This window comes from Seriola dumerili, unplaced genomic scaffold (assembly GCF_002260705.1).
Source record: "Seriola dumerili isolate Sdu_G_001 unplaced genomic scaffold, Sdu_1.0 BDQW01005129.1, whole genome shotgun sequence".
NCBI lineage: Eukaryota > Metazoa > Chordata > Actinopteri > Carangiformes > Carangidae > Seriola > Seriola dumerili.
The window spans coordinates 129,752-146,856 of NW_019179384.1; the positions used below are offsets into that span (position 1 = coordinate 129,752).

At 41.8% G+C, this 17,105-nt stretch overlaps 1 protein-coding gene across 1 annotated transcript; it reads left to right on the forward strand.

Moving 5' to 3' along the window:
- The first annotated feature begins 492 nt into the window (after positions 1 to 492).
- On the forward strand, positions 493 to 15,121 carry chchd10 (coiled-coil-helix-coiled-coil-helix domain containing 10). Its single transcript, XM_022769778.1, has 4 exons — positions 493 to 697; positions 1,553 to 1,775; positions 12,919 to 13,060; positions 14,901 to 15,121. The coding sequence occupies exons 1-4, from the start codon at positions 657 to 659 to the stop codon at positions 14,918 to 14,920; spliced, it is 426 nt and encodes a 141-aa protein (XP_022625499.1). The 5' UTR covers positions 493 to 656; the 3' UTR covers positions 14,921 to 15,121.
- The last annotated feature ends 1,984 nt before the right edge of the window (positions 15,122 to 17,105 follow it).

Here is a 17,105-nt window from a genome sequence, read left to right on the forward strand (position 1 = left end):
CTGTCCCACTCACCAGATCTGCACCAGCATTTAGAGTTCTTCTTCTGTTTCAGAGGTGTTGATCATTTTGGAGGATGCAGCTCAGTGTCTCTGTTGATGAACCTTCTGATGAAGACTGCAGGTGTTTTTCCTTAATTTCCTTAAAAAATCAATGACGTCATTGGGTCCAGTATTTCTCGATCCTTGCTTTTTTAATATCTATTTCCTTGCTCTCTTGTGTTTTTCGTCTTCTTACCCTGTTTTTATTTATTTATTTTTATTTATTTTTATCTTTCTCCAAATCTTCAGCTTTATTTTTTGACTGTGCTGGAGCCTGTTCTCATTTCCACCGTTTGTTGAATGTTATTTATTTCTGTATATTCATTCATTGTCTTGTATTCAACATTGATTTTGTAAATAAAAAAACAAACTGTGGTGGTGGTAGTTCTCCACTCCAGCAGATGGAGATGCTCAGGGCACAGCATGAGCTAAGATCACGTCAAATCTCGCGATATTTGTGCGAGTAGCACCGACAACCCTGCACAAGGTCAGCAGCGTGTGCTCGAGCTACTGCGGAGCGGCGCGCGTGTGTGTTTGAGAGAGAGAGGAATCAACTTGTGAGCTTCCCGGTCACCTGTCGGCTGTTTGAATCAACGGGACCGTCTGTGGTGTGAGACATGGCGAGAGGAAGCCGCAGCCGCCCCTCAGCTCCAGCCAGGTAAACACGTCACCTGACGGCCAGTGTCCCGGCTCAGGCTGTGCTGTTGGGACTTTTCCCGAGTCTCATGTACTGTGTAAAGCGCAGGAAGAGGCTGGGAGTCACTCCACACAGATTTGACACTGACGGCGAAGCCCGGGCATTTTATCTACAGTCAGACTAATAACTTCATCATCAGCTGAAGACATGTGCAGCATGGTCACAGCTGCAGAGGTCACAGAGCCAATGTGACGTCATGTGAAGTGTGGACAAGGTCAGCGCAGAAAAGCTGTCCTCAGGCAGAGAGGGAGCTGTGAGGCTTTCCAGTCCAACGTGTGTGTGTGTGTGTGTGTGTGTGTGTGTGTGTGTGTGTGTGTTCTGTCCTCAGCTGCAATGTGTCAGGCACCTGTTAGAGAGCAGCACTGACTCCGTAGGGACGTGATGACGTGAAACCTCAGAGTCAGACTTCAGAAGGTGTTTGAAGGTCCTGGTTAAGTCTGTCCTCCTCCGGCCGGGTTTACACTCAGCCCTCATATGTCCTGGTTTACAGTCTGTCCTCCTCTGTCCTGGTTTAGACTCAGTCCTCCTCTGTCCTGGTTTACAGTCTTTCCTCCTACCTCCTCTCTCCTCCTCCATCCTGGTTTACAGTCTTTTTTCCGTCCTCCTCTGTCCTTCTCAGTCCTGGTTTACAGTCTGTCCTTCTCCGTCCTGGTTGGTGTTTCCTCTACATAAATGGTGGAGCTGAAGGCGACGGTGAAGGTTGTAGAGTTTAGGACACATGTCCTTTAGAGGTTGTTGTCACTGACACAGTAGATTATGTAATGTCCCTTTAAGCCTCTTATACACAAGAAATTGTCTCTTTTGTTGTGTCTGTAGCCCAGCTCCACCCCATGCTCCAGCCCCTTCCCATCCACCTCCGGCCTCCTTGGCCCCAGCTCCAGCTCCGTCCCAGGGACCAGGCCTCATGGCACAGATGGCTACTACAGCCGCGGGGGTGGCGGTCGGCTCAGCCGTGGGCCACGTTGTCGGCAGTGCCCTCACGGGGGCTTTCACTAGTGGCAGCAGCAGCAGTCCAGAGCCAGCCAAGCCCACCTACCAGGTAAGAGGTGGAATGATCAGACATAGGGCTGTATATTGGCAGGATTTTAGCTGTACGATACATATCCCGAAAGTGGGTGACGATATGATTTATTGGGATACTATAAGCAAGACGATATATTGCAATTTTTTTTTCCAAAATAGTCTTTAGTTTTAAAAAAACTCCTAGCAGAAGAACACAAAATGTTATATGCATAAACAAATACAGTTTATTTTTATGCATTCAGACTCAAAACAGTTGGACCTGCATTTGTATTTCACAGTTCGTATAACATCCTACATCATAGTACTACTTTTTGTGCAATCTGAATAGAAGAATTAACATCTGCCTCAATCTGTAAAAAAACTCAAAAATGCATACAGGAAGGTTAAGATAAACATTAAGAAATGAAATTTGTAAACAGTGTTATCAATATAATACATGGTCCCTGCAACATCCAATATAACACAAATTTTTGTGCAATTCTGAACAAAGGAAATACCATCTGTTTCTCTCTGTATCATTGAAAAAATAGAATAAAGGTGCTTTCACGATTCTTAAGATTCAGAAAATAAAATTTGTAAATTGTGTTTTTAATAAAAAATATACATAGTCCTTGCAACATCCAACATTATTATAACACTATTTTTGTGCAATATGAACAAAAGAATTTCCTGATATGCCTAAATAAATAAAAGTGCTTTCAGGATTCCTAAAAAAACAAAATGTAAACAAAAAATGAATTCAGAGAAACATACTGAGACCTTTTGATTTCACATTCCAGTTTGTATGTCAGTGTTTATTTTTTAATGTCAAGGTTTTTGTGGAGGAAGGCAAGCTGGTCCACATGCCGAGCTTTCAGGACACTTTTCTGTGCGGTAACAATGTCTCCTGCAGTGGAGAAAACTCTCTCCACAGAGACTTGTTCTCCAGGAACAAGTCTCTGCGGAGACAGTTTTCTCCATGCACAGGAAACGCTTTGCTACTATAGATAGCTGAGGGTACTCCTGTCCGTGTTCTCTCCACCAGCTAAGAGGATCTCCTGGGAGAGGCAAAGAGGTTTCTTCTCCAAACTTCTTAATCTCAGATGCAGCAGCAGCATCATATGCAGATTTTGATGCAGCATTGTCTTTGGCAAATGTATCTCCAAGCAAGTTAGCCAATGCACATAAGCTCCTTGGTCTCTTCAGGGGTGGCTGGGGGGTTGGATCAGGGCCATCCTTGTTGTCAAGTGGGTGATCAGCCTCCTCTTGAAGCTCCTTCTCCTCCACTGGGCTTTCAGCGTCTACCTCCTCTTGCTGCTGAAAAACATCAAAAATTCAAATCAAACTAGTAAGCCAAAATTCAAATCAGAGATCCATCCTATTCCACATTTCTATTTTATACATAATTATCCAGTGCAACTATTAAAGGTGCACTATGCATTCCTGCATGACGTCTCTTCTGTTGACGTTCGAAGTAAATACCAAACAAAACAGAGCAAGCTGCGCCCCCCCCCATGTTTGCATCGGACTGGAAGCCCTTCTGCTGGCGTAGTTCTCGCCACCTTTGAATCGTTTCCCCAATATAAATGTGGGGAAACGATGTGTGTATGTTTTTGTTCGTTCCTTCTCCATTTCTCTCCTCCTCGCCATATATTCATCCGAACGTCTTTTCTTTGGTCGTGTCCGTGCCTTGGCCGTTTCCCAAAATATATGGTTGAGTCGTTAGACCTAGTTCACGGCGCCGTCCAGCTATCAACTCTTAGATACTCACGCTACTCTATCAACTCTGCTCACTGCCCCCCCATATGTGCACGCACACTAACCCCCCCCCAACCATCTTGTTGGTGATTGGCTGGAACATGGTTTGTTATGTTTTGGGCCCCTAGTGTTTGTTTACTGTTTGTGATGCCTGTGTTGTCTCCAGAGACCGTGCTTTTTCAGAGTGTATTCAGGGGCCAGGCAGCTAGCGGATCAAGGGGAGATGCCTATGATTTGAGACAAAAATAAAATTGCGCTGAAACTATGCAGGAATGCATAGTGCACCTTTAAGTGGACATCAATATCTGTAATTTTGTTTATGTATTTACTCAGATTTGCACTCACAGTTATAACCTTAATGTAATAAAAAAAAGTTGGTCTGATTTATTCATTTGTTTACTTACATTCTGTTGCCTCTTTATGGCAGCCACCACAGCATCTAACAGTCTGGAGTAGATTACACTGGTCTCCGATTCAGAGAGAAAGGGTAGATTCTTGAATCCAGGATCAACAGCTGATGCCATGTAGTGTCTCCTTCTCATTGGCATCTCTCTCTACCGGATCTTGTGCCATTGCAGCCTTGATGTCCTTCAGTGTCTGTGTGTCATCTGGGCTTTCTTCTGTGCTCATGACAAGCTTGGCATGAAGCAGAGCAATGGCAGACTCTCCTCTGACATCACCAAGGGGGCTTCTTTCACTGGCTTGAGTCCCTTGAGTACTTCTGCACACATGATGTCAACCTCACTCAACGTGAAGATTTCTTTTTCACCCTTTCTGACCTCTGTTGAAAGCAGCACTGCACAGATGGCTGGTTGCTTTTCTAAAAACCTTTCTATCATCTCATTAGAGCTGTTCCACCTTGTGACAACGTCTGTGTTTAGTCTGTGTTTTGGTAGCTGGAGCAGCTTTTGTTTGTGCTTTAGCTGGTGGTTAGCTACGTTGCTGCATCTGAAAAAGTTGGTAACACGTCTGATCCTGCCAAGTAGGCACACCGCTGCTGGCAATTTGAATGCCTTCTGCAAGGCAAGATTCAGACTATGTGCAAAGCACAGTACATGGCTCATATCTGCAAGTCTAGCCGCAACAGTCATGTTGGATGCATTGTCTGTAACAACAACGGGATCTTTTACACCCAATCCCCACTCACTTAGAGCCTCACTCAGTAATGCTGCTATGTTTTCCCCTGTGTGGCTGTCATGCATGGCTCGTTTTTGCATTACTGGTGAGTCTAGCTTCCACTCATCAGTTATGTGATGTGCTGTAATTGTCAAGTATGATTCAGTGGCTCTCGAAGTCCAAGCGTTGCATGTTAAAGCGACTCTCTCTGCTGAGCTGAAAGAGTCCACATTAGGGATGCAACAACGAATTGATAAAATCGATAAAAATCGATTATTAAAAGTGTTGGCAACGAATTTCATTATCAATTCGTTGTATCGCACGATTATTGCTGTCTAGCGTAAACAGTAAACAGTTGAGCGAGCATGGCGGAGGTGGAGCAGAGCCCGTATTTTTAAGAAAGAATGAAACACGTGAGACATGGCTGAGGTGGAGAAAATGGTCCAACCTAAAACGTCTAAATTGTGGGAACACTTGTACTGACATGGCATGGCACGGGAGCACAACAGTAATGATCCAGTACCTCAAAAGAAAGTATTTTGGAGTCTTCGATAAGGAGGAAGGTAGCTCTACAGCAGGGTAAGTCAAATGAGGAAACGTAACGTTAGTCTCTCTGGTAGTTTGTCTCATGGTGGTGTTTCCTTGTGATCCATCTTGACAAGCATGAGACATTCATTAAACTAACGTTAGCTGGCTAATAACAGTGGGAGAGCTAAGATGGTATAAGTTTACGTTTGTCTAGCAAGCTAAGGCTAAAGACACATTTTTATTTACTTGAAAATACTTTGTACTTAAGTATTATTTTAATACCAGTATTTTTGACTTGTAATAGAGTAATGTAACTTTACTTGTACTTGAGAACAGATTTCAGTATTCTTTGTACCACTGCATTTGAAGTTTATTACTGGCCTTAATATAAACAATAATAAACACTAATAATAACAACAAGGCATGTATTGGGTTTATGTAAATTGAGCTATTATGCATATTCATACTGTGTTTCTCATATCAGAAAAAAACAACAAACCATGAGTGGCTACAAGAGCGATGGAGGAGGGAGACTGCATTCTCAGACACGGCACCAAACACAGTGGTTGTCGTGACCGCCCCCAGGGAATTAGATGTGGAGCAGCATGGCAGTTGAGGGGTCACCTCTTCCAATACTACAGCTGCGGAATCAACAACTCCTTGCACTCTACTTGATTCACTCCTTGATTCCGAAGGTGAAAAAGAGGATAGAGCAGGAGAAGCTGAGGATGTCCATACCCAAGTGAGGAATGAAGTCCTCACTTACTTTGGAGAAAAGAACCTTGCCAAGGAAGAAAAACCATTACAGTGGTGGAAGACAGATATCCTATGTTGGTCCTACTTGTGTATCCTTGGCACCTCAACACTGTCTGAGCAGCTTTTCTCTGCAACAGACAACATAGCTTCCAAGAGGAGAGCCAGCCTTAGCAAGGAGCATGTAGGGTTAGAGAAAGTGTTGCTGTTTACAGTTTGTGATTTACATTTTTCTTTATTATTTATCATTTAATTATTGTTCTGACAGCTCAGATCCCTCAAGCAACAGAAAATACCTCTGTTTGTGCACTTTATAAAAAAAGAACCTATATCTTTTGCACATATTGTATAGCATACATTTTTATGTTTTTCATGTTAGTCCATGGCCTGTTGTTAAAGTTACTTGATGTAGCAAAGCCTGTTAGTTTTATTTTTTATTAAATTATTATTTATAATTTATTATTAGTTGAACAGCTCAGGGACATTCGACCAACAACCTGTTGTGTCTGCACTTCCTTTGCACTGTTGTCAATTTGAAAGAGTGTTCTATTTTTGAATAAAGGGATGGAATTAAAAAACATATTTTTCTTTATCCAATTCATCGATTAATTGAAAAAATAATTGACCGATTAATCGCTAATTAAAATAATAGTTAGTTGCAGCCCTAGTCCAGCACCCCCACTTTAACTTCTGTGTACAACTTGGGCAAAGGGATGTCAGTGATGTGTTGTCGGGAAGGTATGGTGTATCGGGGCGGGAAGCCGTCATTCTCCACAACACTAAGGGCCTGATTTATTAAAGCTTTGCGTGCGTAAAAACGTGCGCAAACGCGACAGCACGCGCAAACACATGCTGATGCTGATCTACCAACCGGGCGCACCGAGGATTGCATCTGTCAGTCGGGCAAAATAACACGCGCTATCCATTTTGCGTTTCTGCCTTCATGAATATGCAATATAGGCGTGCCTGCCAGAATGCGCAAAATATCGGGAGGAGTAGATGCAAATAGAATCATTTTGCGCACGCAATGTGATTTACCAAACCTGAAACTAATTGCGCTGATTATTTTTGCGTCTATATTTAGCACGTTTGAAAGTCAAGTGTTAGGCTACCTGGCACAGCTGTGCGCACAGATGGCTGTGGTCATTGTTGCAAGGAGGCGGCGTAGGCACGACAGGCAACGGAGAGAACGCATCTTTTCTGTTCGTGTCACTCTTTTTGGAATGGCAGAAGAAAAAATAATCGAGACATATCGGTTATCCGGCGATGCCATTTTGGAGCTTCTCCGTGAAGTAGGAGCTGATTTGGATCCAGTCACAAGGAGGAGTCATGCAGTGCCTGCTATGAAACTCAGAAATGTGCTTGTTTGCCTCTTGTACCAGCACCTCCAATTCCGTGGCTTCAAATTTGCTTTTGCGCTTCCGTTGGGTCTGCTCGTTTGCATTCGCCATGGTGAATACCCTTAACTCGCGCAAAGTCCTCATTTAAATAGGGTGGGCTCAATCACTTTTGCACCTGTAGTCAATTGCGCTGTTAATCTAAGTAAATCACCCGCAAGCCCCAAACAGGCAGCGCGCGCAATCTATCCGTGTGCGCACGCATTTTAGCGCTCTTTATTTGGGATCTTAGTAAATCAGGCCCTAAGAGGGCACAGTTCTTTGCAAATTAAGTGAAGTATTGACCGCGTTATTTTGGGTGAGTATTTGACTCTGGCGTGGCATATCTTGCAGATGACATGGCTCTTGTCAAAGTCTTAACTGCCTTCTTTTTCCTGAAAGCCAAAATGAGTCCACACATCAGCTTTGTATACTGCGGGAGCCAGTCTTATCTGCAGGTATTCAGCCATAGGTAAATTTTGCTGGCTGAGCTAGCGGCACACCCAAGGGCTGTATGCTCGCAAGATCTCTTTGTCTAGTGAGAGGAGTGGAAGGAGGGGGAGAGTCAAATGGCTGAATGCCTGCTGCCAACTAGCGGTCGGAGGCTTAAATACATAAATCCACTGTCACCATGTAAACTATTGATAAAATGTCGACAGAACGCTTCAAAGAATCGATTGCATATATCGTGATATTTTAGTGTATCGATATTTTCTTACACCCCTAGTCAGACAGAGGACGACTGTGGACCTGGACTGAGCTGGACTGTAACAGGGCAGACAGTATGCAAGTAGCGATTCAGAGACATAGGACATGGACCATACCAAACATACAACCTGAACAGAGAATAGTAATAATTGTAAGATGAATAACTGTGATAGTCATAATGATAACCTGTTTTTTTACAAAATGAAGAGATAAGAAAACGAGTAAATGTTGAAATGTGATGGATGAGAGGTTGAATAAGACAACAGAAGAAGAAGGGAAAGAAGACAAAGTATTTTATGTACAGTATTTGAAAAACTTGTGTATGTGGATGTTGTCTCTCACCTGTTGACGTTGTCCCTCACCTGGCTGGATTTAAGGCCCCCCAGATCAGTTTACATGCTGGATGGATAAGAGGATTTTATTAAGAGTGTTGTCACACTACCAAACTGCCTGGCAGTTGATCGTCCACTCTGACACCTTCTGTCACTTCTCTTCATTATTCTCACCTGTACATTTAGAACATTAATAACTGTATCAATATAAATGATTAGATAGATAGATACTTTTTTATCCCCTAGGGGAAATTCGTATGTCCATTAGCTCATTGTTGATAATAATAATAATAAAAACAGTTAATAATGAATAAAGAATAATAATTAGATTAGTCCACTTCCTTTGGCTGAGGTGTTGTATAGCCTGATGGCAGTGGGAACAAAGAATCTCCTGAACCTCTGTTCTGCAGCGCAGTGAGATGAGATGTTTGCTGTGCCAGAATGTTGTGGAGAGGATGGTTGGTACTGTCCAAGATGGCCTCCATCTTACATTGCATGCGTCTCTCCACAACAGTCCTGAGTGAGTCCAGACTCCTGCCAAACACAGATCCAGCCTTTTTTTTTACCAGCTTATCCAGTCTCTTTGTGTTCATGTCTGACATGCTGCTGCCCCAGCAGACTGCAGCATAAAAAAGTACGCTGGCCACCACTGACTGATAAAACATGTACAGCATTTCACTGCAGACGTCAAAGGACCTGAGCTTCCTGAGGAAAAAGAGCCGGCTCTGCCCCTTCCGGTAGATGGCATCCGTGTTCAGGGACTAGTCTAGTTTACTGTCCAAGTGCACACCTAGGTATTTATAAGTGGGATGGTGTTAAATGCACTTGAGGAATCAAAGAACCTGGCTCATCCAAGTAAGAATGGGCCTGGGGGAGCATGTAAAGGATGGCATCATCCACTCCAATATGTTTTTTGTAGGCGAACTGTAGGGGGTCTAGTGCATGTTCAACCTGTGGCCTCAGAAGGTGGAGAAGCAGCCGCTTCGCATGATGTGTGATGTGAGGGCCAAGGGTCTGTAGTCATTTATCTCAGCTGGTCGTCCTACTTTAGGTACTGGAACAAGACATGATGTTTTCCACAGGACTGGGACCCTCCCTGTTTGAAGGCTTAAGTCAAAGATCCTCTGGAGAGGCTTGGCCAGCTGAGCTGCACAGTCCTTTAACAGCCTCGGACACACACCTTCCGGGCCTGTTGCCTTTCCAGGACCTAGCCTCTTGAGCTCCACCCTCACCTCCGCTGTAAATGAGATGCAGCTGAAGCAGTGGGAGAGAGAACAGGTGAGGCTATGTCAAACCTGTTGTAGAACAGGTTGGACACATTGGCCTTGTCAGTTCACCTGATGTTGCCTGGTTGTTCTTGTCCTTATAGCCAGTGACTTTGGTTTTATAAAAAAGCAGGTTTAGCCAGACTCAGACACCATCCTGGATAGGGATGTGAATTGATAAGATTTTGTTAATACCAATGCCATTGTTGATTCTGCTTATTGATCCGATTCTTTATCGATTCCTGTGTATTTTCTGTGTGGGGAAAAAAGAGGGCATATACAGGTTTTCAGTGTCAACAACACAAATTTTATTATGAGTCTCTGAACACTGAACAAGACGGATAACTGCTTTGTAGTTGTTCAATCCTTCGAGGAGGGGGTGCTGTCTGTCTCTTTAGGTCAGTGGTGGGGCCACCTTAACCAACAGTCCTAGGTCCACCACTGCCATCATCTAAAATTTATCAAATGAAAGAATATTTGTACAGCATTTATTTTCATTTAGGTCTTAAATCAAATAAAAAATCTGTTGTTAAGCCTGGCCTGCATGCATTGTGCTAATGTTAACATAGGATAGGACATACGTACTAGTGATGGGAATTCCGACTCTTCTCAGTGAGCCAGATCATTTGGCTCAGCGCACCAAGAAGAACCAGCTCTTTCGGCTCCCAAATGGCTCATTTTACCACTTCTGCCTTTTATAATTCAGGACAACAATGTATTACTTCACTGATAAATTTGTCAATCTAATATCAGAAGCCATGACTTCTCGATTCAATGGATCTCTAGTCTCTAGGTCAAAAGAACACAACAGGACAACAACTGGGTGTAAATAAAGGAGTTTATTAACTAAACTACTATCTACAGAATAAATGCAAGGTGTAATAATCATAAAGATGAAAATGATTATGAAATGAGCGGTGTGATGAGTTGGCAATGGTGGGAGGGAATATGTTATGGCTATACACTATGGCTTTACAGCTAATGATACTGCGTCTATGAATGAGATTTGATGATTAAATATTACAGTATTTCGACATCAACCCAGTCATGAGCAGAGTGTTAAGACTGGCCTACTGTGAGTTGCGCTGTAGCTGAGGACCCTTGGCTGGAACCCAGGTTGCTGTGGTAACCTTGGAGACGCGGGATCTAGGTGGATTCTCCTGGAGGCCTTGTCCCATTATCACAGTGACAGATTCTGCCAGTGTCTCAGCGGTTCAGCTCTGGTGGAGTTTGCCAGGAGACTTTCTGTCTCGGGCACTCTTGATTTCTGGTCTGCTTCTCTGCAGGCGGTCGTGCAGATGTGTTATCTGCTGGCGTCTCTTGCAGGTTGATGCGAAATAAACTAATGCACTTCACTTTGGCTGAATAACTTTAGAGGAGACTGGCGTTGACCAGATGACTCTAAAGTTGTCAAAAATCTTTAAAAAGGAAAACTTGATAATGATTAAAAGTTACAAAATTACTCTGAGGCACTTCTGTTGTTTTGGTTCAGTTGGTCTTGACTTGGCTTATAAAAATAAAAGATTGCGTGTGTAGACAAAATAATGTTACTTGGAAATAATAAAATATTAAAGGACGTGAAAAAGTGCCAAAATGGCTAAGAGCCATGAGTTTGTGGCTAGCAGCTAGAGCTAAGACTTTACATAGCTACAGAGCCGGGCTTTGAGCCGGGACTCTGAGCTTTGAGCAGAGTTCTCAGCTTCTAGTTTCTGCATCGTTTTTGTAGCTCTAGCTTTCTGCTTCTAGCATTGTTTCTCTCTTCTCTTCTAGCTTCTCTTCTCTTAGCAATTTGTGAATTGATCACAACTGTGTGTGCGCGCCAGTCCCCTGGGGGCTGGCACACGTTTCAGGGGCGTCACCTGTCTTCTCCTTTGTTTCAACTTGGAGAAGAGAGTAATTTTCCACAGAACTTTTGAATAGTTTAATTTTAGAGTTTACCTATAAACTCGCACATCCGTCTTCCACCATGACCAAAAAACATTAAATAAAATAACATATAAACCTAATGGCACTAATAATGACAGACAGGAGTAATAAGAGTGTTGATATCATATTACATCCTTCAAGTCAGGAATGAATCATAATACAAGTGGTTAACTGATCAAACAACAATATAAACATTTCCTTAAACTAATAGTCTATAAATGTGGATTACACAGCAGTTCTTTAACTGTAGTAATAATGATATGGACATTCTGGATGTCATGTGGTGTGTGTTACCTTGTGTGAAGGATGCTGACAGTATGGTCACATGAAGGACATTGTCTTAAAGTCTACATGTTACATTTCAAACATTCTATAGGATAGAAGTTTGGGATTGAACTATTACATAGAAACATCTCATGAGTTACAGAGCAGTTAGATATTTAATTACTTATTCTTCCTCAGATCTGTGTCTGTGAAGAGTGTCACTACCCAGGATTGGAATGTGGGTTGTAGTTTTTAACTCTTATCTAGAGAGGGACAGAGGAAGGGAGGTTGGTGTGTGTGTGGGTGTGTGTGTTCATGCATGGCACAGAGAGGCCAGGATTCAAACCTTAGTGATACTCTGTCCTTTTGCTGTTATTTGTCCTATATAAGAAACAGTCAAATATCAATAGACAGAGTCTTACTGTTACAAACTGGAGATTTTGCCATTCGTTGATCCTCTGGAGCTGACCCTAGGACCCTTGGTCTGATTCTGTGTCTCTCTGGCATCCTAAAAGCATGGACTGTTTGTGGGAGAAGGGTCCTTTGTCTCTGTATCCTATCAATTTGATAATTTGTTGTTGGGAAGAGTCACAAAGTGTCAATTGTGTGTCCATAACTCTACATGTCCATACAATGAACTTCTTTAATGGCTTGTGACTGATGTGACCATGCCAGGTATGTACGCTACATATCACTTAAATTATTCAATATAATTATACTAAACCTTATAATTTCCATAATACCATCATTTAACATTATGTTTGGTATAAAAAGATTAAAAGTAAAGACACCAAACACTATTACACATGTATTAAACATTTTATTTATACTGAACGTTGTAGTGTTTCACTATGTGGTCCTTATACATAAATGTATGTCAGTTCTAATGCTACTGTGTTGTCTATATAAGATAAAGTATAAAATAAATAATACACTATCCAAAAAACAAATCATTCAGTCACAGTCAGCATGGAGTGCTTGCCCTTGGTGCAGAGAATATCATCCTATCATTCTGCCTTGTATTAATTTACGGAAAAAAAAAAAAAGGCTCCCAGCCGGCACTCAAAAGAGACACTGAACTCAATCCAGCTGTGAAATGTGAGATTTTGACTGAGATGTGTGCTGTGTTTCTTTCTCTGCTCATCTCGCTCCAGGAGCCACCCCGGCCTGCTCCCGCCCAGACAGGCCCCTGTCACTTTGAGGTCAAACAGTTCCTGGACTGTGCCACCAACCAGACTGACTTGAGTTTATGTGAGGGCTTCAACGAGGCGCTCAAACAGTGCAAGTACTCCCATGGTGAGTCTGTGGTGGATGATGGAGCTGCATGATACAGGTGGTACAGATGGTACAGATGATACAGATGTACAGATGATACAGACGCTGCAGATGGTACAGACAGTATAGATGGTACAATTGGTACAGATGATACAGATGGTACAGATGATACAGACAGTACAGATGATACAGATGATACAGACGTTACAGATGATACAGACAGTACAGATGGTACAGACGATGCAGATGGTATAGATGGTACAGATGATACAAATGGTACAGATGATACAGCTGGTAAATATGACACAGATGATACAGATGGCAGATACAAACGGTACAGGTGATACAGACCTTACAGATACAAACGGTACAGGTGATACAGACCTTACAGATACAAACGGTACAGGTGATACAGACCTTACAGATACAAACGGTACAGGTGATACAGACCTTACAGATACAGACTGTACAGAAGATGCAGATGGTATAGATGGTACAGATGATACAAATGGTTTAGACGATACAGATGATACAGTCAAGACAATACAGATGGTACAGATGATACAGGTACAGATGACACAGGTACAGATGATAAAGACAGTACACATACAAATGATATAGATGGTACAGACAGTACACATACAAATGATACAGATGGTACAGATGATACAGATGATACAGACGGTACAGACAGTATGGGTGGTACAGATGATACAAATGGTACAGACGATACAGATGATACAGATGGTACACATGATAGAGATGGTATAGACGATGAGGTTGATACAAAGGATACAGAAGGCACCGATGATACAGACAGTACAGATGGTACAAATAATACAGACGGTACAGACGGTACAGACAGTTCAGACGGTTCAGACGGTACAGATGGTACAAATGATACAAATGGTACAGATGAAACAGATACAGACAGTACAGATGATACAGACCGTACATATACAGACGGTACAGATGATACAGATACGGATGGTACAGATACGGATACATTTGGTACAGTGCTGCTCATAGCAAGCCATCAGCCACTTCTCTGAGACTTATAAGCCAAGATGAGGTTTCCAGTAAACTGCTCAGTTTAAAAACAAATGTCAGGCTGAAGATAAGTTGGATCCTTCCCTTCCGTTCCTCACCAGATCACTACCTCAATCTTTAAATGCTTTGTCGGCCACACCTCCGGCTACATTCATCGATAGAAAATAGTTTCTGCTTTATTATTGTTTAAAATCACATTTACAGAACCTTTAGTCCGTCATTTGTCTGCTAAAATCCCCCGTGAGCTAATGGACACATGAATTTCCCCTAGGGGATAAATAAAGCATCCATCCATCCATCAATCCATCCATCCACCCACCCACGCTAAATTAGTCTATAAGGCTCTGCTGCTGAAACCGTGTCATTCCCTCTGCTCTCATGTAAATGCAGAACTTCAGGGTCAGGTCACAGCATGTTTTACCATCAGCTTTTTACCATCAACATGTACACACTGTGTTTTAAAGAACTGGGTCCAGACTGAGCTGCAGAAAACTCATTTCACTTGATTATTTTAGCTTTTCTAATTGAAACGAATGGAAATTTTCTGTCCGTCCAAACTTAAACTCTACATGTTTATTCTTGTGCATAGCTCAAAGTGAGTGACCTGTTTAAATAAAGGGTTAAATCATTATAAATAGTTGTGAAGTCCTTTGTGTAAAACACTGACTCAATTTTTATTCTGCCATCACGTGATCATGACTTTCTATAGTTTTATGATTTTTGGAGCTGCAGTCCTTGCACATAAGTTTTAAACATCATATGATTTTTGTGATTCTCATGTCGACCTCTTTTTTTTCCTGCTTTTCTGAAGGTGTGACATCACTGGTGTGAAGGATGCGAGTCACCTGTGACGGTCGACTGATATTAGTCATGAAACAGACTAGATGTGTTGTAGACACTACATTAGCAACTGACCGCCATTCCTCAGACAGAGTGTGTTGGTTCTGTTTGACTGATGGCTGCTGTTTGAGATGTGTTTGTAATGGACAGTGACATACATTTAATAAATGGCTGTTATCTATTTGCACATTCTATCTGCACCTGAAGTCTGTTTCTGTCATGTCACATTTTTAACCACAAACTCTACTTAAATGTTTGTATTTTATTTTATTTTAACCAGGTGTGGAAAGTACATACATAAAAAGTACATGTTAGAGGTACTAGCACTGACTAATGTCATTCATAACTACATACTCCTTCTCCACCACATCTCAGAGGGACATGCGGTACTTTTCACTGCACTGCATTTATATGACAGCTTTCAGTGCTGGTGAAGCTACTTTGAAAGCTACCAGTTTCTTCACACCTGAAGAAGCTGAACTACAGCAAATCTACTGTAGGGAGGAATCTAGTTCATTAACTAAAGCTGCTTAGAAAAAGTCGTTCATATTACTTTTTAAAATATAATAAAATTGACACCGTACATGTGATTAGTGATGTTACCCGTGACACTGAAGCTCTGAGGCCTGTGTCAAAAAAATTAATCTATATTCAGTGAAGCTTTGTATCGAGGCTTGATTCGTTCTATCAAAATCACATGATCAATGGTGCTCGAAGCTTCGTTTCACACACACCCATGTGACGCTTCGCCTTCATGGGTTCTTAAGGTGCATTGTGGTTTGCAAAATTAAGCAACAGACCCTCTCCTCAAGCACAAGTAACTCTACAGAACACCTCTTACATTAGTCATTGTACTAGAACCAAGTGCAAGTATGTGTGTACACCTGCATTTATTTACTTCCTCTTCATGAGTTTTACTTGTTTACAAACAGGGAGAATGTCCAAATCCACAACGTAAGATGTTCTTTATTGTTTTTCAGTTACATGGCGTATGCAGTGGAACATGTTTATTTATGTATTCATTCATTCATTCATCTATCACTTAATTTTTGCTTCAAGGAGATTCATGTGTTGGTTGGTTGTGAAACATTTTGCATCATAGCGCTTTTGCTCACTTTGACCAGCAGAGGTCTCCATCAAGCTCTGATTTGAAAAGCTCCCATTAATGAACTCCTTTTGATACAACTGGTTCATAAAGCTTCACTTCACCATCACATATGACAGTAAAAAAGGCCACTCAGTTGAGTTTATTTGTTCACAGGTCAGAGGTAAACCAAAAAATTACAACACTCCACTGTTGATGGGAAAGAGCTGGAACATCAGCTTTGCTTGTGTAAACAATACCTGCTTCAGTATGGTCATGGAGATTGTTTATCCATGATTAAATGTCACTGTGTGAGCATTTAGCAACACCCACATTTGGCCTCTGCACATGAACTACACAAAGGTCAAGTGTGTGGTAGTGTCTGCCTGATGGATGCATTACCTGGACATGTCTCCACAGAGGTTGGGTTGGCCAAAGGTTCAGTCACAGTAGAGAAAGCAAAAATAATAAAAATGATTCCTTTCCTTTTATTTATAGTTTCATTAATTTGTCTACTTGAGTCACTCCAGATATAACGTAACTGAACTACCAGCAAGTTACTGCAAAATGGAGTTAAACTAGTTTAATTAAATGTAGTTCATTACTTGCCAAAACTTACACCTTACATATGAAGAGCTTATAAAATATGTTGCTTCATTATAAGTACTCAGAGCTGCCATGATGAGTTGACCAGTCAGTCAACAGAAAATTTAAATAAAAAATTAATTCATTTTAATACATTTTTTGTGCTCTGGCTTCTGGAAAATGATTAAATTAAATTTAAATCACATTAAACTGATTTGGTTTAACTGATAGTCTGAGAAATAAATCAGCTGATTTCTCAGTAAACTGTATTAGTAATGATAAGCTAATGCTACAGCAGTCACACGGAGTACTTTTACTTGAAGTACATTTTCCAGACGTAACATTGTCAGTTTTTAAAGCAGATTTTTCATCTTCAGTTTATTGTCCATTGAGGTCTGTAATGGAGAGAAGGGCCCACCAGAGGCCCCCAGCCAGCCCGCCTCATTGTTAGCTGCGTCAAGGTCAGGCAGCTACATCCGGGTGTGCTTTCACAATAAAACCATCAGC

Coding starts and splice junctions, on each gene's coding strand:
- chchd10 (XM_022769778.1), top strand. CDS start 657: ATGGCGAGAGGAAGCCGCAGCCGCCCCTCAGCTCCAGCCAG. Junction 698..1,552: donor CGCCCCTCAGCTCCAGCCAG/GTAAACACGTCA, acceptor TTGTGTCTGTAG/CCCAGCTCCACCCCATGCTC. Junction 13,061..14,900: donor ACAGTGCAAGTACTCCCATG/GTGAGTCTGTGG, acceptor GCTTTTCTGAAG/GTGTGACATCACTGGTGTGA.